Raw genomic sequence first — 22,821 nt, 5'->3', positions numbered from 1 at the left:
TTCGTCTGCCATTTCGCTAGCTATTGTGTGTCAGTGAAAGTGAATTTTCGTGCCGGTCATTGTTCGCGCTTACTGTTGCAATGGAATGGAATTAGAATGTCCTAAAGATAACAAAATAGATACATTGTAGCCGGGGCAGTACGCAGCCACTTAACATTTGGGGCTGCGCAAGCAACCAGCCTCTAGGTGGCACAGACGGCAGTAGCATTAGTTTGAGATGTGTACTTTACTTGGGGTTAAAAAGTAATTATTTGACATAAGTTTAATTTTCGGGACAAGTACAGCCAGATTCGGGATTCGGGACAAAAGCTTAGAATTCGGGACTGTCCCGAATTTTTCGGGACATCTGGTCACCCTATTTGTGATGTTAGCTGCCTAGGGGATACATAACACAACATCTTGCATACACAATGATTAGAAGTGGAATATGGAGACATAATCATTGGTTGCAATATCTGCTTGAACAAATGACCCATGGTGTTGATTTATTGAAGTCTCATAAAAAGTGACCCAACACTGAATTTTGCCCTTAAGATCTTTGAAATATTATGATGAATACAAATTACTTTTTATAGAACAGATGAAAAAGTTATTATTTTCAATAAATCAATGCCTTCACATTCTGTGGGAACATGAAAATATGTTCCCATAAACTTCTGAAATGAGTCTCTGTTCTGTGGGATTACATGCCTTGATATTTCTTGAAAATACCATGAAAATCATCTCTATAAAGAGATGATTTTTTTTATATAAATGGAATAGATGAAGCTTCATTTTTGTTTAATTTAGTATTCTGAGATCTGTGGATATGCAAAGTAGTTCCGTCAGTGCCTCTCTCCTTTGTTGCTTGCTGCTTTGAATCTGTGATTTAGACATTGTCATTAGTGCAGTGTAGCTTCAAGGTGGAAGTGCAAAGTCATTGTGTTTACTGCTTATTTTGTTCATGAAAGGTATTCTGCTATATAAAAACCACCATGTCAACTAAGGTCTTTGAAAAAGCAACTGCATATTACTTTAAGACGGAAATATTAGTAAATATGACACGTTGACTTTCTTTTTCCTACTAATACCACTGATTGCTGATTGCCACTAATTATGTTTGTCAAATTTAATGTAAAATCAGTGGAGGGAAACTTCTTTCACAGACATTTTCACCCCTGACCAATTGATCCAACTTCCTTCATTTACATTATCAAGGTCAAGGTTTCTTGATTTAATTCTCTTTATATGTCTTCTTACTTATATTGCACCGGAAGGTACAGTTAAGGACCATTTTGAAAATAGTCCTTTTTATCACAAGCTGACACAATTTGGGGAGGTCTTAATGAAAAACATGTGACATGCTTTGGTCAAGATAACACAGAGAGACTAGTACAGCAGCTTGTTTTTCATCCATTATTTTACACCTCTTGTCATAGGCTACGTTCCAAATTACCCTAAAACAATTCTCAATAATATCCAGGACGCATGTAATTGATTCCATGAAGTTTACTGAGAATCTTTTGAAACTAAAAATACAGCAAAAACATCTGCATTAATATTATAAAGATAAAATCTGATCTAAACATCAAACAGTCATAACATATAGAGCTAATTCAGCTTAGCTACACAATTTAAATCCTAGCAGTCTTAATATACATACTAACTCACAATTGCCAGATTAATGCTATTGTCAACTGATAAACAATACACACAAACGTTGCTTTAGCGAAGAGGGAGAACAACTGGCGGATTAATGGAAGAGCTGAAGACTGCGTGTGCCCGCATGGCAGTAGCTGACCAACGTGGCACATTTGTCCCAACATGCACCGCTTCTACGCTGCCAAGGCAACCAAAACAGACAAATGACACTGAACTGCATTCCTAGCAAACGAACAACACATTTCCCAGGGGCATAACACTCCCCGCTTGGGTTCTTTAAAGAGCCCACATTAACAAACAGAATCAGTCTTTGGAGAAAGTAGCAGAACGACTTCTGTAATTGGACGAGAGAAAGTCTTTTTGGTTCCATCCCTGACGACTTCCGCTTCGACTTTCCGGACCAATCCATCCTGGCTCCTGGAAAGGTATCCGTGATATGCCCATAGGCCATTCATTTCTCTTTACCTGCTTGTCTTTCAGAAGAACTATGTCTCCTTCTTGGAGGCTTGGCCGTTTTTCTTGCCGGAGCTGCAGTGTTTTGAGGTATTCATGTTTCCACCTGTTCCAAAACATATCTGCCAGGCCCTCAACTTGCTTCCACTCCTCTCTGAAGAGATCTGCTTCCTAAAAGCTGCCTGGCTGAGGAGGAGGCGCAGAGCCTGTCTTGAGGGTCTGGAGCATTGCTTGTGTGAGGATGAGAGGCGATTCTGGATCCGATGACACTGGGATGAGAGTTCTAGCATTCATATTGCAGCTACCTCGGCCATGAGCGTAGTCAGAACCTCATGTGTTAGGCGAGACTTCTTCTGATCAAGCAACATGCAATCCAAGGTACGGCGGGCGATGCCAAATCATGCGCTCCCACGCGCGACCCATGTCGGACGCATGGGGTGGGTTAAACACCCAGGTACAGCTCTGCGTGCTCAGGTACTTCTCCATGCTATTGAAGCCTGGATTTGGCTTGTCCATTTCCAGCTCACGGGAGGCGCCAATGAAATTAGTTCCACAGTTCCACCCTCTCCTTCTCAGGGTCTTCCTCATTTTTCAGTTTGCAATACTTACTGACCTTAGGAGAACGTTACTATGGTATGAGAAAGCATACAATAAATAGCCTAAGAGCTAAAACCACACACCAAACTGATAAAATTATACTTGACTGGCATTATTCTCAATTACTTACATTTCCTTTGTCTGCAGTAGGACTATGGGCAGTTGGTAGGCTACTGATCCCTATTTTATGTACAAGTCTCATTTTGAGTCATATGTGTGGTCAACTTATTACAACATGCATTGCTAAGTGTAATGGTGACTGGCTGGTTAATAACACTGTTGAAGAATACTTTGGTACACTGACGAGTTTATGGTCAACTCAAGGACTTCAACTTTCCCAGGTCCTGTGTCTTTAGCATTTAATAGTCTAGCTGATGCCTGTAGAGTCTAAAATGTAGCTCTTTGGTTTTTTGCAGTTTCTTTGAGGATTGCACGGTCTGACCTTTTGATGAACTTGCTGGGACATCCACTCAGGGGAATATTATCAACTGACTTGAATGTTTTTCCACTTTATCATCGTAGAATGATGGACTCCTTATTGTTTGAAAATGGTCTTATAACCTTTTGTAGATTGATGGGCAACAACAGTTGCTTCTCCAAAATCATTGCTGATGTCTTTCCTCCGTCAAATTGTGTTAACATACACCTGAATGCCAAAACGTTTGCGTTTATAGAGATGCTCACACTTACTGATGATTAGTAAATCAAGTCCATCTACAGCAGGTGGCTACTACTTACCTTCTTAAATCCTCTGAAAGCAGTAAGGTAGACTTAGTTTTTCACACACTGCCTCTGCATTTTGGTTTAGTTTTTGTTCAGTAAATAATGACATTGGTTTAATACATCATGTGTTGTTTTAGGCTGTACCTTATTTTACTTATCCTGAAGGACCAGATGATTATTTATTATGTATTGATAAAGAAAATCTTTGACTTTTATTCAAAGTCAATCAAACAGTTTTATGGTGATTTATGAAAATTGCAACTTCCCTAAAGCAGTAGGATTAGTCAATTATTAGTTACTTGAGGGAAGATTGCAGGGTCTCTATTTTTTTTTGCTGTACTCAGAAGCACCGGCATCAGCAAAGCCGAAGCTCACAGAGCCAGTCTTCTCACATAGTTTTTTATTTTTTTTATTTAGATATTAATTGAAAGGTGGAATGAAAGACAGAAGGATAGTGAGGAGAAAAGAAAGGAGATAGAACCAGAACCGTGTCTATGTATGTGTAAAATGTATGGCAAAAGTTTCACATTGATTGTGCTTAATAATGGGGTGGAAAGGGGCCGTAAGCAACCCCACTCCAGAGAGCAGGAGCAGACAGGAAGGGCCCCCAGACCCTGGCAACCAGCACACCCGCCCCCCCCCCCCCCCCCCCCCCCCCCCCCCATAGAGCCCCGAAGGGAGAAGCCAGGCAACCCATCACAGGAACAAAAGTTTTTTTTTTTAAAAAGTGATCCTGTGATGGCATTAGGGGTGGGGGAAATTTCCGATTCTTGCATCGCTATTTGGACGTGGACGATTCTGAATCGATTCACAAATGTCCAAATTTCGATTATGTAAATAAAGTAATACAGAAGGTTCTAAAATGCAAAACTAAGAAGGTATGCATCATCTCCGGGACACACGCTGCACGGAGGAAAACAAACATGGCTGACCTCAGCTACCCACCTCGACGTGAGATCCGAACAGCTCCTTCTAATTGAAAAGCAGACATGTGGAAACACTTCTACAACGTCGGCGGCAGAAGCGAACTGGACAAGAGCCACGTTATTATGACGTTTTCAAGATGTAGTGCAGGGAAATATGATCCTCTTAACACGTCTTTTTTTTGTTTTTTGCACTCTGTGCCATAGACATATATGTGCTGCTGCGTTGCGCTTCGGCGTCCGGCAAAAATAGAAGCTGTATATCTGCTGCGGAGGCTCAGGAGCGCCGCAGCTGTGACAGAACCGGTGGAAGCACAGCCACTAATTAAAATTTAAACGTATCAGCTCCGCTGCCTTGCTGGAGCACAGATGCAACACACGCACCTGGTGGAATTTAGGGGTTAACTCGATTCCACCTGAGCAACTTTCCAGTTTGCACACATTTCCATTATTATAATAAAATTTAATGGAAATTAATTCAACTCTTGTTTTTTATTACAAATGCACTGTTTTTCAAAATTGCTAGTTGTGAATGCATATTCAGTGTGACAAAAAGAAATGTTGTGAAAAAGTGCATCAATATACATAAATTAAAGACCCATCAATAATCGTTTTAAAATCAAATCGTAGCCCCTGAATCGTAATCGAATCGTGAGATGCCCAAAGATTCCCACCCCCAGATGGCATTGTGTTCAAGTCTTATATCATAGGGAGGACAAATTGAAACATAGAAGCTATCAGCAGTATCAGTGTTGTTACTAAAAGTCAGAAGAAGAAGTCTGTGATACTGATTAATGCTGTAAAGAAAACTTTCTCTGACAGACATATTAATGTTAAGAATTTAAGCAAATAAACACCATGCATGCACATACACATAAAACCAAAAACATGTGCTAATAAAATTATTCAATCTTTGTCCAACAATTTTTTGTGTTTTGGACAAATGTTCATTCAAATGTAAATTCTGTGCCTAATAATTCTATATTTAACTTTTGACAGGCAGCTTCTAACTGCTCAACTTGTCAACTCAAAATATCTTTTTTTCTTCCATGCTTAGTGCTTAACCCTGTAATATTTGCAATGGGAAAAGAAGCAATGTTAAAATATTTCCTTGCATTTTTTCATTTCCTTGGAGCAATAATAATCTGAATCAATGTTTTTTCTTTTCTTTTTTTCTTTTTAATCAAATGGTTGGAGTGTTACTTTTTGGTAAAATATGAAATTTCATAAAAGTAATGTAATAGAATATACTTTCTTTTCATATTACATCCCTAAACCAATGGGTAGACATGGTTTAGGTTGGTTTACTGGCACAACATTTTTGATAAATTACAGTGTAGTTACTGAAAAATGTGCCTGACCAAAAGATAGAACAGGACATTAAAGGGTTAAGCTTCCCCGACCACCTTCGACGGTGTTGTTTTTTAAAACACTTTGTTCGAAAGTGTTCTGATTTCCTGGTGTACCGAATGGAAAAAAAAAAGCAAAGTTAAATCATGTGTAAAGTCAGAGATACTCACCCAAACTTTTCAAAGCGTGAACATCAAATAGATAACGTTTTATACAGGAAGAACTCAAATGTGTGGGCTTTTTTCCGTTATTATTTAAAATATGCATGAAATCTGTGTAACCTCCCAGAATCTACATTGAGCTGTCAGATGGGAAGAGAAACAGATTGCTTGTTTTCTCCTCTCCACTGCAACCCCGTGAACTGAGATGATTCACAACTAAAATGTGGTGAAAAGTCAACGAAGTGGGTGTTCGGATGTTAGATCGAGTGAGAGGGCAGCGGTGGTCAAAAATAACTCTGATCAAAGACCAGAGATGAAGGTTTCCTTCGCTGTGATTCATTGTTGAGAGGAAACGGTGGCACAGAGTAGGATGCTGGGTCATTTGTAAAACATCAGCCATCTAATTAGACTAAGACGTTGAATGAACACAGCTGCCTGTCTCTCTTGCCTATTTGTCATTTAGACAGTAGAATAAGTCATAGACTGTAGTTTGAAGAGACTGTTTCACCTATAAAGCATCGACCTGTGCACAAGAAAACTTGAAACCAGTCCTTTTCACATAAATTCACAGTTTTTTTTCTACTGCATGAAAAGAACTGCATATTGTTTAAAAAGATTTTGTGAAAATGTTTTTCACTATGTGAATCGTTTGGTGGCAGAGCTGCACAGACTACTGTCAAGGTGTGAAATTCACTTTGTGTTTCAAACATTAATGTTTTAGAGTAAACTTTCTTCTCAATGTGATCTTCCACGTGAGGATTACTCATTAAAAACTACCCTGTCAAGGTTAGGACAACACCATGGCACGTGTAAGAAGAAACACTGCTATAACATGCTGTACCTCACCAAAACTTCTCCTGGAATACCTCCCAGCCCTCACAAAACATGTCACAAACCAGACCTGCAACTGAAGTAGATTGCTGTGAAAGTAATGCAGGGATCTATCCCCATTGGCACGAAAAGAAACACGTAGTTTGGTAAATGTTTCACATTTTGTTGAAGACCAGGCTGGCTCTTTAGTAGAAAATAAACTCTAACACCTGTATGGTGACTCTCAATCTGTGGTTTGTGCGATTTCATCACAGAGTGGTTCCTTGGTTGATCATTTGTTTTATTTCCTTAGTTGTGGCCAGGTGAGGACTGGGCAGTTTAAGATTTTTTTTGATGATCTGAGGTCTGTACTATGAAGCAGGTTTTTCAAATTTAGGGTATGTTATAGTTATCTGATTTGACTAATCCTAACAATAGAGATCTCACTAATCAGTACTACGATGCTGGATATCAACTCAGGAAGTCAGAGCAGGTTTTACGACTCTGGAGATGTGCATGGTCACATAAAATGGGTGGAGTTGACATCATTTTTCCTTGCAGGCTGAAAAGCACCATAGCTGCTACAGTCAAAGCCAGAAGGAAAGGTGACAAAAAGGAAAAGAATGTAGATTGTGGAATGTGCAGCAGGTTGAGTTTTAGTGACATAAGAAAGTTTCTGTCAGATGTAAAACAATATCTTTTCAAAATGAAACAATATATAGCAAATATTAAAGCAATTCAAACCAGTCACGGGGCTAATTGTAAATGCTTAAGTTCTGTCATCTAGACTCAAAAATGCAAAACAAAAAGGGTTGAAGTTGTTCAGGGGTTTTAATCACAAGATGTTAGAACATTTTGTAAGATTGATTTGGATTAGAATATAAATATACAAACACCATTTGATGCAATTTTGTTTTTTTTTTCATTTTGCAACTGATTTTGTTGATTGTGTTGATCTTTGAAATCCTAACCTGTTCTGTCCTGTTTCAATGTACCCTGTATATGAGGCACTGTCTCCCCAATATATAAATTGCTATAGTCTGTGGTTGTTTTCTTTGTGCTTGTTTTTAGGTTGTCTTTTAGGTTTTAGGTTTCCATGTTCCATGTGTTTTGGCTGATTTCACTTTTCTTTTGTGCATCACAGTAGGATCTGCTTTCTGACCTTGTGTCACACTTGATTTTTGTTTGGTTATTCCTTCATGCCTGTATAAGGGCAACTGTTAGTTTTTCCTTTGTGTCGATACTGTCCAGTTTTCTTTGTTTATATTCAAAATCTTTATCTTCTTTACTGGTTATTTTCATTTTGTTTAGTCATGCTTGATTTATTGTTCTATCTCTCCTTCCTTTATGTTTATGTCAGAATTTTATGGATTTTTTGCTCTGTGAGAAAATCTGCCTGTTTCCTGTCCACAGTTTGCATTTGGCTCCTTCTTTAATCTTAAAAATGACAATAGGCACATTTATAGTATAATTCAAAGACATTTAACTTGGAGTAAGCTCAGTTGCCGTGATGCAGCTCAAAGTAGTTGCTGTCACAACTTAAAAGAATCTTGAAAAATGAATCAATAAAAACTGCATCACAGAAATGTACCAGAAAAAAAGAAAAAATCCTGCTCTGGCTGAACAATGTATGCTAAGATAATATATTTCGTGGCTGGGCTGTAGATGACGATTCTCAAATTGAAATGTAACAAAGTAAGACCATCAGTGTTCACATTTTATTAAAAAAGGTGGTCAAGAAAATGCGAACAATAAAACACAACTTGCCTGGTGTTTCAGCACACTGAAGATATTTTTCAGTTTTTAACCATTAAGTGTTTATTTAACCTTATCCAAGACAGTAAGCAATTAAACATAAACGGTAGGACATGTCCATTTTGCTTTGTTTGTGCTGCATTAATCTAAAGGGCTCCTTTTGAATCTTTTCAAAATTGTTTATGGGTGGAGCTGAAACATTTGCTGTGGTCAGCCTCAAATACACATTAGAGACACTCATGCTGGAGAAAAAAAATGCAATAGCACACATGTGGAACAGTAGTCTATTACAAACTTATCACAGGTGGGCAGTGAAACTTCAGTGGAGTTAAATGTGTTGCCTGTCTTATTAGACCTGTTTAAGCTCTTTGAGTGAATGTTCCATAATGTTTTATCAAGTAGCCTACATAATGTTTAGTATCAAGTAGATTGGAATGGGATTTAAAGTTTGTTAGCAGTAAAATTCACAAGGTTGAGGTAAGATGAAAGGAAAAACTGCTTGAATGGCTGAGAGGGGAAGAAAACATCCCTCCTTAGTAAGCCATCTTCAAGGCCCAAACTGTCTGCTGCAGAGGCCACGAGAAAAAATGTTTAAAATGCCCCCAATCTGCTTCATCAAGACATCATCAAGTAGAATCCCAAAATTTGTATTTTTCTCTCAGGAGCTTGCTTGTTCTGCAGACCCCCTGCTTCTATATTTGCATTTTTATGTGATGCATAAAACAACATAACAAGACCCCACAAGACATAACCCAGTTTTATTCAAGGTCGTTTGTCATTTGTCAGTTAATGCCTTGTGGAGCATAATCTTGGAAATGTCCAGAAGCGCCTTAAAAAATCTACTTCTTTTAAAGGGAATCAACCGGTACACTTTCCACATGTACTATTTTCATTTTGTGATTTAAAGTCAGTGATGAAAACTGCAAAAAATATGTAAATGTTGGAGTCCAATTTCACAGAGTAAAACCATGCTGTGAAGTATCATCTATTTCCCCAGCTTCAGCTCTATTTATAGATCTGTTTAATCTGATTTAAATCTTGTTATCAGTTGCTTTCCTCTCTCAGTATTCTCTTAAAGGATGAATGTATTTGCTTGATCTTTCATTGATGTTCCATTTCAACCTCTTTGGTGTTCCACACTTGAGCTTTTAACTTGAGTTGGTGCCTGCCTTTGTTTATTTCAAACCGTCTTTTTTGAATTTCATTCATCATTTGAATTTCCCCCACTGGGGGATGAATAAAGTATTTTTTACTATTCTATCTCAATGGCTATTCAGTCACACACTGTCCAGACATGATTACAAGCAACAGCTTGCAGGGCCATGGCACAACAGTGGGTAAACAGCTGTTAAAATGAACTTAAAAGTGTGTGTTTGGGAACACACAAGACTAGGAGTCAGAATTACTAAGCAGGGTAAATTAGCGCATGCGATCCAGAAACGGCACAGACAGGAGCAGTCAGTTCCATGAGTTATCCACTAACAACACAGATACAGGCAGCTGATTCCAGTGGTGACCAAAGCAACATACCAGGACCTTTTTTCAGTTGTTTTTCCCCAGTCCAAAGCCATCACTTAATATGCAAGTTAAGTTTCTGAGTCAGTCTATAGGGTAAAGGAATTAATTACGTGTCAAAATTGCCTGAATTCAAAAGCACTTAGGATGTAGATCTAGAAATACAGCACATAAACAAACACAGATATAAGCCCATTAGCTGTGTTAAAAGTGTAGAAATTAAGCAATAATATTTCAAACACAGCTACATTTGCTTCGCTGCAAGAAAAATACTTTTGTGGTAATTTTGCTTTCTGTCTGAGCTTAGTTTTTTACTCCATCTTGGATGACAAGGAGTAAATTAAACGTGAATAAACTGGTTCCAGTTCACACACATAATAAACAACACGTGTAAACAGGACACATGAAGTACGCATAACTGTTGCAGCATAGTGCTGGATGGTCATTCTGGGAGACACTTGACACCGAAGTGAGTTAAGTCCAATTCCAATTCTTCCTCTTGGCCTGACCACTTGGTTTGATTTTTGATATAAGGGTAGATACCCATTTTCTTTTAGAGATCAATGAGTGGTAGCTGTCTAACAATCAAAAGGGGTTCCACCACTTCAGATGACCAATACTCTTTGATCTTCCCAAAAAGAGGGGCATTTTACCAGCGCTAAACAAATGGGCAAGGCCAAGTCGTAAGGCCAGAGGTGGGAATTTTTAGCCTAGTAAGCCAGACCCCTACAGCAAAAAGCTGTACAGGGGTATAGTGCAGCTGGATAGCAGTGTGGGCGGGATAAACGATTGTCTGTTAAGTTGCCTCTGCACTCAACGCCACGCAATAGGATGGCGCAACAACCAATCAGAGCGATGAAGAAGGATTACGTAGTCAGCGCGATGAAAAGTACATGGTGGAGTGTAGTCTAATGTCAGAGAGGAAACTCCGAAAACGTCCTTTTTTTTTCAAGAAAAACTTAAGTGCAGTTATCTGTTCGTCTCGCAAAGAAAAATGTATATTTAAATCTTCTAGAGTCGCTGCCAAAGCCAAATCAAAAGACTGTTCGTTGGGCGCAGCCATTGTTTACCTCTCTCTGGAACTACACACTGAAACGTCGCACCTCTGTCGTCACTAGGTAGCCCGGCTTCCGACCCTGCTCCTCACGATTTGATTGGCCTGATTAAGTTTCGATTTTCAGCCTCGGAAAACGACCACAAGTGACTAGACTAGCCCCGGAGCAAATTCAATTTGCGGTCGCTAGGGGCGTCTAGATTTCTAGGCTAGGGAATTTTAACAGTTTGTTGAAATAAAAGAAACATTTTCTAGGTCTGAAAATCAAAACCTAGAAATGCAATTATGAAATGAGTGCAACAAAGATACCTTAGAAGACCTTGCCTGCCTGCAGCATTCACTTTTCAACAATGAGGCAGGAGAAGGCAATGGGTGCACAAAGCAGAGTGCACTCTGAGTCATTTTCAGGTTGAAAGGGGCCTTATTTGTAGTTTGAGTTCCAAATCAATAAATGGTTCCAGGAGGAAATGTGAAAATTCTCAGTTAACCATGACCTTTGCCATGACCTTTAACCATGACCTTTTATGCTTCAAACACACACATTGGCAATGTGTGTGTCTGGAGCTGATTTGACAGGATGAGACTTTTTGTCACAAACTGTTTGGGATAATTCATTGTGAAGTTACAGAAGAAAGATGCGGCAGACAGATGTTATTTCTTGTTTACAATTCTTTTTCTATTGAGTTGACAGATAAATGTGTACTTTCCCATATAAACCAGAACCACTGATATCCATGTTGTTACCCTTACTGTAACCCTCTTGTTTTTTCATGAAGATGAACTAGTGGAAACTATGATAACACTGCTGCCTTTCTAAAATCAAAGGCAACCATTCCTTTTATTTGTATTACTGATAAGGTAACTGAAAAGACGGAAATAAACTGGTTAGGAACACTTCTCCTCATTCACTTGGACATTTTATAATATCAGTAACAAACATCACTTATGTGACCAGTTACCAATATGTTATCTGTGAGTTTTTAGTTTTGTTATAATTAAACAATTTGTTATAAAGCAAAACAGATTCAGAGACTATAATTACACTGTAACTACCTCCTTTTATTTCCATTTTCTTTCCTATACAGATTCTATTCTCGGGTTTTCGTCATTTATGTAATTCTTTGCAGCCTCTAGGCTGTCTCAGATCAGCATGAATTCAACTGAGCCATCATTAGTGGGGTTCAATTAGCCCACTCATGTAGAATGGATGTTTTCTGAGAATATGCGTTTTTAGCCTAAGGGCCCTGCATTAATCAGAGATCACTTATAAATCTCAACATAAGTTTTAACAGAGTGAGCGAAGATGATACAAAAAGTTTTCTTTTTTTAAATATCTCCTACATGTGGACAACATGCTGCCAAAGCAAGTAATCTATGCACGCACAAATTTAATGAGCTTCAAAACAGAGCAACAGTTTGCTCTCTGTATTTATGTTAACTTTATGGCTGGGTTAGATTGCAGTTGTTTTTAATCAGAATTTATTTATTGGTTCCTCCAAAGAGTTATTGAGTAGTCATGTCTGCAACACAAGGTTAATCTCTCTCTGGAGTAGGTTTATTAAATATAGATTAGATAAGATGACAAATTCAAAGAACTTGTTTCAGGAAATCCAGCAAGTTAGCACAAATTGCAATTGGTGGAGTGGTAATAAGAACAGAATCTAAGCCAGTGGCTTGGAGGAAGAGGTTCTTGTGTCTGTACCCACTAATCAGTTTGACCCAGCTGCCATGGGAGTAGGCAGTCAAGTTGAACCTATGAACAGACCAGGATGAAAACAATTCATTGCATTGCATAATGTTTGCTTCAGCTTGTTTCAATGTGAAGTTTGACAGTTGAAGCCTGCTCTGTATTGACTGGAATAAGCTGACACTGGGGGCAAGATCACGGTCTGGGTTGACAGTGCTAGTTAGTTCAAATTTAAGGGATCTTTGTAGTTATGGCTACAATGATGAACATGTGGTTATAGTTTGGGGGTAAATATTGATGAAGTATTTTTGTTGGTTAAAATCTAGCCATGAATATCTCATATTTCCACTCTGACCTTTGTCTTTCACAGACTTGTCATGCCATTACAACATCACTAAATTTTCTTCTGCACTCCCGTCATATTTATTAAAGCTTCGAGAATTCTCTCTCACATTAAATGTGATATATATCATTTTGGGGTGCTAAACTAACTGAGGCTGAGGTTTTTGTTGTAGAAGGATGAGGACAGCCAGCAACAAAAGGGCTTTTTTGATGCATGGCTCACTCTGAACAAAGGTAATTTACAGTATATGATCTTGGAATAAACTGTTTTTGAGGCCTAAACAAGGATAATTACGAAGAGCAATTCCCATGCTAGCTACCATTTGTTCAAACACTTTGATTAAGTTGTGTTTGAGTAGGCATAAGACTGTGTTTGCCTTGGACAACTCTGCAGCACACAACTTTCCTCCTATGAAAGCATTCGTCATCAGCACATGGAGTAGTGTCCTTTAAGTAATGAAGTGGAAAGTTAAAGGGTCCAACATGTGGGAGGCAGGAGTTTGCATACCAGCACAAATTTGTGCTTGATCTTTGAAGTTTCACAGGTTGCTTTAGTTTTATAGTCCCAACCATATCTCCAGCTAGGAAGGATGCCAGATCAGAAAGTGCTCACATTGGAAACTAAAGTCCTGTTTTTTTGTTTTGTCCCTCTTCTTGAGCTCCTTTCATTTCTGCATTTCACAAACATAGGCTTGATCTTACTTTTGATCCCAGTCTTTGATTAGAGTTCTGTCGGCTATTTAAAACGTTTGCCCTCCCTTCAACATGTCACTTTTCATGGTTGTAAACAAGTTATTCATATTTACATCCTTCCTTACAGTTTCTACAGTTTTGCATGTACATCTATATTCCCACCCTCTCTTAACTTCTCAAGCACAAATGCAGACATATGGAGCTTAGATCAGTGTTTTTCAATCCTGGTCCCCGGGGACCACTGCCCTGCATGTTTTAGATGTTTTCTGCTCCAACACACGTGATTCAAACGAGTGGCTCGTTATCGGGCCACTGCAGAGCTTGATGACGAGCTGATCATTTGAATCAGGCGTGTTGGAGCTGGTGTAAACAGTCTGGATAAGGTATGTAAATTATTTGGTTAGGTTTAGGCAGTTGAAAGATTAGCTGAGTAGGTTTAACGTTTGGGTTTGGAAAGCATTATTCCTTAAGACAGACTCTCTCACAAGTTGTCTGCATGTAAAAAAAATCTTAATTTTCTATCTTAGCAGGCAGTGAGTTGTACCCCATCTGCAAAAAAACACAATTATGGTGCAGGCATAAAAGAAGCCCTCAATTTAAAAGGATTCAATGTTGTGCTTGGAGTCATGACAAGAATGCAAAATTCATGTCCGGTTGCACAACTAAAATAATTTTCTTTTGTTGCCTATTTCATGATACATCTGGAGACAGGACTTGTCACCTGCCATGCCATAACTCATAGGACCTGCTTCGATTCAAACATTGTGTGTCCTGTAATCTATTTTCACCCATCACCTCTATTTATCCCTCCCCCTTCACTTTCTTTGTCTTTCCCTTTCTGTCTGCAGTGTCTCAGTGTGTGGCAGCACAGGGGTGTGGATCCCACTATGAATACGCTATTGAGGAATTCTGCTTGGCCAAATTCAGGCTAGACATGGAAGAGCTGGATCAGAGACAGTGGTGTAGTTGGGAGGACACAGTCGAGTGAGTAGGACAAACACGCACACACGCACACACGCACGCACACACACACACACACACACACACACACACAAAGAGACATCCAGGTATAAAATTAAACACATTTGCTCTTACATAAATAAATAAAAATATAATGATCTTCTCTAACGTTATTAAATGCCAAAAGTTCAATTCAATTCATTTTATTTATATAGTGCCACATTACAACAAATGTCATCTCAAGGCACTTAAATAATACAGCCCAATTTATTGTAATCATAATCCAATCAAATCCAATTCATTCATATAGAGCCAATTAAAAAAAAAATTTCCTAGCTAAGGAAACCAACAGATTGCCCCGAAACTTCTCTTCAGTCCAATCTCCCGTCCTGAGCGTGCCTGAGGCGACTGTGAAGAGAAACGACTCCCTTTTAACAGGAAGAAACCTCTGGCAGAACCAGACTCAGGAAGGGTGGCCATCCGCCTCAACCAGCTGGGGTTTGAGATGACAGAAAAGAGGGGACAACAAACACTGTAACACCATTCAAAGGATACCTGTTGGAACAGGGAAACATGAGTTAATGACCACAATAATGTCACAGGTACATAATATCATTTGAGAAATTAAACAGAGGAAAAAGAGAGTAAAGTGAGGAAAGGTGTGACAGATGAGGCCCCCCAGCAGTCTAAGCCTCTAGCAGCTTAACTATGGGATGTTTCAGGATCACCTGAACGATCCTTAACTATAAGATTTATCAAAAAGGAAAGTTTTAAGCCTCGTCTTAAAGTTAGAGAGGGTGTCTGGTTCCTGAACCCAAACTGGCAGCTTATTCCACAAGAGAGGGGCCTGATAACTGAAGGCTCTGCCTCCCATTCTACTTTTAGAAACTCTGGGAACCTCAAGTAAACTTGCAATTTGGGAGCGAAGTGCTCTGTTAGGAAAATATCTTATAATGAGATCTTTAAGATATGATGGAGCTTGGTCATTAAGAGCTTTATATGTAAGGAGAGGAATCTTAAATTCTATTCTGAAATGAACAGGGAGCCAATGAAGAGAAGCTAAAACTGGAGAAATATGATCTCTCCTGTTAGTTCTCATCAGAACTCTGGCTGCAGCATTTTGGATCAGCTGAAGGCTTTTCAGAGAATATGTGGGACAGCCCAATAATAAAGAATTACAGTAGTCCAATCTTGAAGTAACAAATGTATGGAGCAGTTTTTCTGCATCACTCTGAGACAGGATGTTCCTGATTTTAAAAATGTTATGAATGTGAAAGAAGGCAGTCTCAGAAACCTGTTTCAAATGAGCATCAAATGATAAATTCTGGTGAAAAATAACTCCCAAGGTTCCTCACTGTAGTGCTAGAAGCCAAGGAAATGCCATCTAGAGTAATTATATAGCTGGACAATTTCTCCCTGAAGTGCTCAGGTCCAAAGATAACAACTTCAGTTTGTCTGAATTTAGAAGCAGACAGTTCTGAGTCATCCATGTCTTTATGTCTTTAAGACATGCTTGTAGTCTGACCAAACTATTGGGTTCATCTGGTTTCATAGGTAAGTACAGCTGAGTATCAAAAAGCCTAGGCTTGACCAATCTATCCTCGCTAACTTTCGGCCTATCTATAAACTTCCCTTTCTGTCAATGGTGTTAGAGTAGGTAATGCCCACCCACCTGTTATCATTTCTGGAGAAAAATTACATTCTTGAACAATTCCAATCTGGTTTTAGACCTCGACATAGTGCAGAATCTGCCCTTTTTAAGAGTGTTCAATGATCTTATTTTAACTATTCTGGGTGTGCTGCCATCATGGTAACATTAGATTTAATGGCTGTGTTTGACACGGTAGATCACAGAACCCTGCTGTCACGCTTTGAACAGTACGTTGGTATCAAGGGTGCTGTCCTCATGCTGCTCCAGTCCTACCTGACTGACAGGAGCTTCTCAGTTCATTTGTGAGATTTTTCTTCTAGTGTGACCCCTCTAACATCTGGGGTGCTTTAAGGGTCTATTTTAGGCCCTTTATTATTCTCACTGTACATGTTGCCCCTTGGATCCATTCTCCGCAAACATAATGCGTCTTTTAATTTTTACGCTGATTATGTTCTCCCTTACAAATGAACTGTAAAAACTCTGTACAAACTCTACTTGCCTGTATAACTGACATCAAGAGTTGGATGAGCCTCAGCTTCCTAAATTTAAATTTTAAATTTTGTTCAAGTCTCTGTAATAGAATCCTGTGATCGACCGTATCAAACGCATCACTGAGGTCCAACAGGACAAGCACAGATACAAGTCCGCTATCAGAGGCTAAGAGGAGATCATTGGTAACTTTCAGCAGTGCAGTTTCTGTGCTATGATGCACTCTGAATCCTGACTGAAACTCTTCAAACAGATTATTTCTGTGGAAATGATCACAAAGTTGAGCTGCAACTATTTTTTCAAGAACTTTAGACATAAAAGGGAGATTGGACATAGGTCTATAATTAACTAACACTTCTGAATCAAGAGTAGGTTTTTTTAAGTTAAGGTTTAATTACAGCAACCTTAAAAGGCTGAGGTACATATCCTGTCAACAGAGACATATTGATCAAATCCAATATGGAAGTATTGATTAAGGGGAAAACCTCCTTGAACAGTCTGGTTGGGATTGTCTAAAACACAAGTTGATGGTTTAGAAGAGACTATTGCTGTTGTTAGTTCAGAGAGATCAACTGGACAGAAGCCGTCTAAATACAAATCAGGTTCTAAAGATACTTCTAAAGCTGCTGTACTTGATGATACATCACTGATAATAGTGGGAAGGACTCCATCAATCTTCTTTCTAATTGAAACAATTTTATCGATAAAGAATCTCATGAAATCATCACTGCTGAGAGTTAAAGGAATACCTGGCTCAACAAAGCTCGGACTCTTTGTCAGTCTGAACCCACAGTACTGAAAAGAAACCTGGGATTGTTCTTATTCTCCTCTATCAATGATGAATAATAAGCAGTTCTAGCTTTACGAAGGGCTTTCTTATACGTTTTTAAATTATCTTTCCAGACTAATTGAGACTCTTCTAAATTAGAGGAACTCCTTTGTCTCTCCAGCTTTCTTGCTGTCTGCTTTTAAGCAGCTGTGAATTGTACCAAGGAGCCAATCTCTTCTGACAGATTACCTTCCTTTTTATATCTTAACACTTTAATTTTGTCCAGCTACGCTCTCTTTCCTCTGAGAACTATTCTGGACAGTTCTAGCCCTAGAGAATAGGTCCGTGCCCCTATCCTTCACTGAGTCACGTCTCCACCTCATAGTCATGTTCGTTCCAGTAACAGTTGCCATGTAGTCTGCCTGTGAGTCATCTTCCGCCACTGCTCTCGCTGACTCTAGGGGTATTCTCTTTAATCTACTTGTAGCTTATGCTGGTTGTAAAAAAGCTGCTAGGCCTCGCTACCGCTACCATGGATTGCTAGCCCATGGCAGCACCTTTGGGGTCTTTGCCTCCTGTCAGCTGTCTTTCCAATCTGTCACATGGTCTTTCCCTTGTTGCCAGCTGCCCTATTCACAACAGTCACTAGCTAGGCTAGATTTGGATTTAAGGTAAACACAAGAAACTTGTGCTAAAGAAAAAAAAATGGACCAGACACTGTGAATAATTCCCTATACTCCCTATATAGATCAGTGAGCAGTGCTGACCAACATGTCATTGGGGTCATCAGGTGGGAACCTCCTTTAATCAGTGTTTCGTCTAGTTGGGCTCACGACACCTCCAGGAGGCTAGACAGTGACCACTGGTGTCCCAGAGTCACTCCCCTAATGCCAGCCAACACTGCTCCTCACAACACAACAACCATCTTTTTTCTTTTTCTTTTTTTTCCCCCACAACCACATGCTTCTCCAGCCTCTCCAGTCTATTTGAAACGTGGACAGGTTGATGGTGAACCACGGGCTATGACTCCTCTTCCTGACAGTCACCCTGCAAACCTGGGGTCCCAACTGCTCGGGTTCTGAAAGAGGGCGGCTAATGGAGCTAGCTACACTAGGTGGTTCTGCACTGACTAAAGGGACCTTTGTTTGCTATCGGGTAGTTTTCAACGGTGCAGAGCCGAGCTTCCGATTCAGATAACCTCGCCTCCAAAACTACATAAAGACTACATTTGTTACATGTACCATTATCGCTAAAGGAGGCAGAGGAGTAACTAAACATCTGACACACGGAGCAGGTGAAAGCAGGAGATGGAGGGAGAGAACTGGTAGCCATGCTAAGCTAGAGAACCAGACACACCACTAAAAAGGGAAAATAAAGACTAAAGATCTGTAGGAGTGAGTGTTCGAATAGAAAAAGTATGCGATAGAGTTAACTATGCAAAAATGTGTAAATTATAGGCAGAAATTAAGTGATTATTAATAGTCCAAAAGGAGCAAGAAATTCCACAGAACACAAACAAGGTAACAGGAGGTGATGCAATACGTCTTACCACAAAGCGTATATTATGTGCTTCCTAAAGCTGTACTGTTGAAGTTTTGTTTTTTATCTTCATCTTTGAATTTGTATGAGTCTGGTAAAGCAGCAATGGAGGATGTCTACTGTTATATCTATATTTAAAAGCTATTAGCTGTCAAATTGTTTTAGTTTTAGGTCACCTTCCAACAGCTGATTAGAAATTTTGTGAGACAGAGAAAGAGAATAGATGGAGGGGGGAAACTGGGGGGATTAACAAAGACAAAGACTGGCACCACAGCTTTTCAAATTGTTCTTTCAAGTTAGTCATTTGGCATCAGTTAGTACAATAAAATAATCACATAAATATTACATCATGTCAAAGTCTCTAATGTATCAAAAGTATAAAATCTGCACTCTGAAATGTGTGCTTGAAATATGCTGCATCTGCATATCTGCTTTACCACTAAAAGCTTCTAATTGTCCCCACAGCTACTGTGCCTGCCACTTTGGAGGGAGAACCCAATTCGGTGGGTCTCTTGTCTCTGCTCTCATTAAAAGTACTAAGTGCTGATTTTGAAATTTTTTCACAGAACTTCAAGCCTTAGTCAGTGTTGTTATATTAGGTTTGGAGAAAAAATCAAGTTGCAAAGTTCGTTAAAGTAAAGCTGTGTTTCTTGACTCAAACAAGGCTTTAAAGGGTCAATACTATGCACTAAGTAGTCTAAATATAAACTATGTAATAGCATCTTAAAGTGGATAAAAGCCAACCTGACAGACAGTATCCAATGTGTTTGGACGAATTATGAAATATTATGATAAGTATATGAGTAACAGAAGTCCCAATATTTTAAGAGCCTCTATTATCTAAATGGGTACATAATTTCCCCAAGTATGGGAATATCATGTTTGCAGATGACATGGCTATATATGCTCAAACTGAATTCAGTGGATAAGTACATTTAAATTGTTGCAAGCAGTAAAAAAGTTGCTGTTGAAACTATGTTACCAGTAAATATAAAAGGTCAATCCATTGTTAATTTCAGAATGCCAAATGTTGTCTTTTTGTCACGTGGAATCTCTGTGATACACACAGGGTATCCTTTGGCATCGCCCCCCCTGATGAACTAACCCTGGGAATATCAAAGGCAGACAGGAAATAAAGTGACAAAGCCCACACAAGGTGGTTGAAGAGCAGGTGGAGGAAAGCCACAGAATGTAGACACCCAAATGTTTCTAATACTAGAGAATGGTATGAAGTCAATGTAATGGATTGCAGTTAAATTTTTAAACTGCATAGTATGGGTATAGTATAACGAGCACCTGTGACTTTTTATATATGTGTGTGTGTATATATATATATATATATATATATTGTTTTTTTTACTTAAACCTCCTCCCAGGAAATGGACAGTGAGAAAAGAACAAGAAAAGATGGATGAATGAAGGACTGAAATGTCAAAAGTGGTTCCGATGAGTGAAAAAGGTCATGCATCAGGACTGTTTGTTCCCTTTAGAAGATGTACTGCTCTCTGGCAAAGATGCCTGTGGAGATGTCTAATTCTCATCAAATGACCTTTGGATTTTCATTTGCTGCACCTTCCTACCTCTCAGTGTTGCATGGCTGTCAAGTGGAGGGTAGCTTCCTCAGCCCTCCTGTCTGTCTTCATCTTTCACATCAGTCACATCATCCAAAGTTTATATTCTGCTCCCACCTCATAAAACACTTAACAGTCTCTTAAAGTCACTGCAGTCTACATTATTAAATGCCGTTTTCCTTTCAATATACTTTCTTCTAATATAGTTTAGAAGTTTTCACATAGCCAAACTTACTTAGTGTGACTGCATTCCTTCTGGATTGAAGCATGACCTGAATTAAATTTTTTTTCGTCAGCTGAAAAGGGAAAGTGATTCTGTCTGAAACTGTACCATTGTTACTTTTCTTTTTCTCTTACCAATATAATAACATTTTTTTTCTACTTCTGTCATTACTTTCCTTACACAAGCCTTTCTGCTGCATACTATAATGGTTTTTCAACTCCTTCCTCTCCTTTTGCATCTCCTGAATGATATCCACTTGAGTCCAATTTAATGACATTTCTAATGCATCTGTTCTCCCCAATACACAATGTGTCAATGTAGTATCAGCTCTCCCGTCAACATTTTGATGTGTCCCTATCAAATTCGAGCATGCAATGAGAAAATGGCAAAGAAATGCTCTGCACAGGTCACTACGCCAATGCTCACCAGTCAATAAAGGGTGTTCTTGACGTCATTCAGTGCAGATTATAAATTTGGAGGCAGGAACAGAACTACCCATAGTGGTACCATCAATAAATTAATGAGTCTGTGTAACTCTGTGCCAATGCTACTCACGAGCTGCTGTAAAGCTCATCAGCAGAACATCCCTGAGTCGCATCTTTGCATTTCAGACCAAGATGCAAGCAAACAGATGTCCTAATGGCAGCTGTTAACATGAGTTATTTTCGAATCATGAGTTATCTGTAAATAAAACAGCCTCCCAAGGCAAGAAGGCTTATAAAATGTCAGCTTCAAGGAAAGTCAACTTAAATGGGCTTACTTTCACAACAGACATTTGGACAGTGCTAGGAAAGACACAAGTGTTATTAATGGCTATAATGGTGAAAATATTTTATTTGTGTTCCAATGAGTCATGACTCCTGACAGTGAGCCAGCATGGAGAACAAGAACAAGAAAACAACATGAATTACCTTACATATGATAAGACAAGATATTTGAGATACAGAATGTCAAGTCCGTGGTTGATGAATCATTTCCCCCACAGTATCACTGAAGCGCACATTAACACGTATGTCCTTCAGTTGATTACATGCCATTTAACCTTTTATGGGCTATCCATTTCACAAATTTCTAAAGGATAAAGATGTGGAAAAAAATGTTTTACCATTGGTGACCATGGATTCAAAAACCTGAACATGACGCAACTCTGTAATTTTGTTTGAGGCTGCCTAAGTCTGAAAATATGTTATCCAGTGAGCCGCTCAGATTTGCAGCTAGAACCATGAAACAAGCTTTGCACGTGAACTGCTGTGTTGTCAGGTGCACAGAGAAATTTACGTTGTTATATCTGTTATATATACTTAATTTTTGAGGGAAATATTTTTGTAAAACAGAAAACAAAAACCCGTTAATGTGTGTCAAACACCTTTTATCAGCCAGGGCCAGTTGAATGCATGATTTGCAAATGAATTGTGCCACAAAAAAAAAAACAAGGTTTCAGTACCAACTGTGCATGTTCAACTGCAGCCAAGGAAAATATAAGTAACTATGAATGTGGTGATTTGGCAATGTGATTCTTTAGCTGTTTGTGAAGTTATGATGTTTGCACACCTGTTAGCTTTTCTTATATTTGTGAAAAATAACTGATATGACACCAATTGTATTTACTACAGTAGCTGCACAGTCTGGTTTTGGAAAACATTTAATTATTCTTTTGCTTTTTTTTTCTAGATGAAATACAGGAAAAAATAAAGGAAATGTTTAGTTGTTTGGAAAAAAATATAGATTATCTGGACAAAAAAACTTACGATCTAGCTTTTTGTTCTCAGTGGAAAGGGGTACAATCAGCCCATGTCCATGTCAAAAAAAATGTGGTAGTCATCAGTATTTATGGACTAAAGTTTGACTGAGAATACAAGTTTTGAAAATGAAGGAGGTTATTATGACAACTAACTTAACCATTAATGTAAAAACA

The 22,821-nt window shown here is 38.8% G+C and overlaps 1 protein-coding gene across 1 annotated transcript in view; it reads left to right on the top strand.

Moving 5' to 3' along the window:
* The window catches only part of ramp1 (receptor activity modifying protein 1), a 123,075-nt gene that overhangs the window by 70,768 nt on the left and 29,486 nt on the right, over positions 1–22,821 (top strand). The window contains exon 2 of the mRNA XM_075478636.1: positions 14,553–14,688. Within this exon, the coding sequence (XP_075334751.1) occupies positions 14,553–14,688 (136 nt within the window). The remainder of the gene's footprint in view (positions 1–14,552; positions 14,689–22,821) is intronic.

Source organism: Odontesthes bonariensis, chromosome 12 (genome assembly GCF_027942865.1).
Source record: "Odontesthes bonariensis isolate fOdoBon6 chromosome 12, fOdoBon6.hap1, whole genome shotgun sequence".
Lineage (NCBI taxonomy): Eukaryota > Metazoa > Chordata > Actinopteri > Atheriniformes > Atherinopsidae > Odontesthes > Odontesthes bonariensis.
The sequence above is the reverse complement of the archived record's forward strand: the minus strand, read 5'-3'. Positions and strand labels throughout refer to the sequence as shown.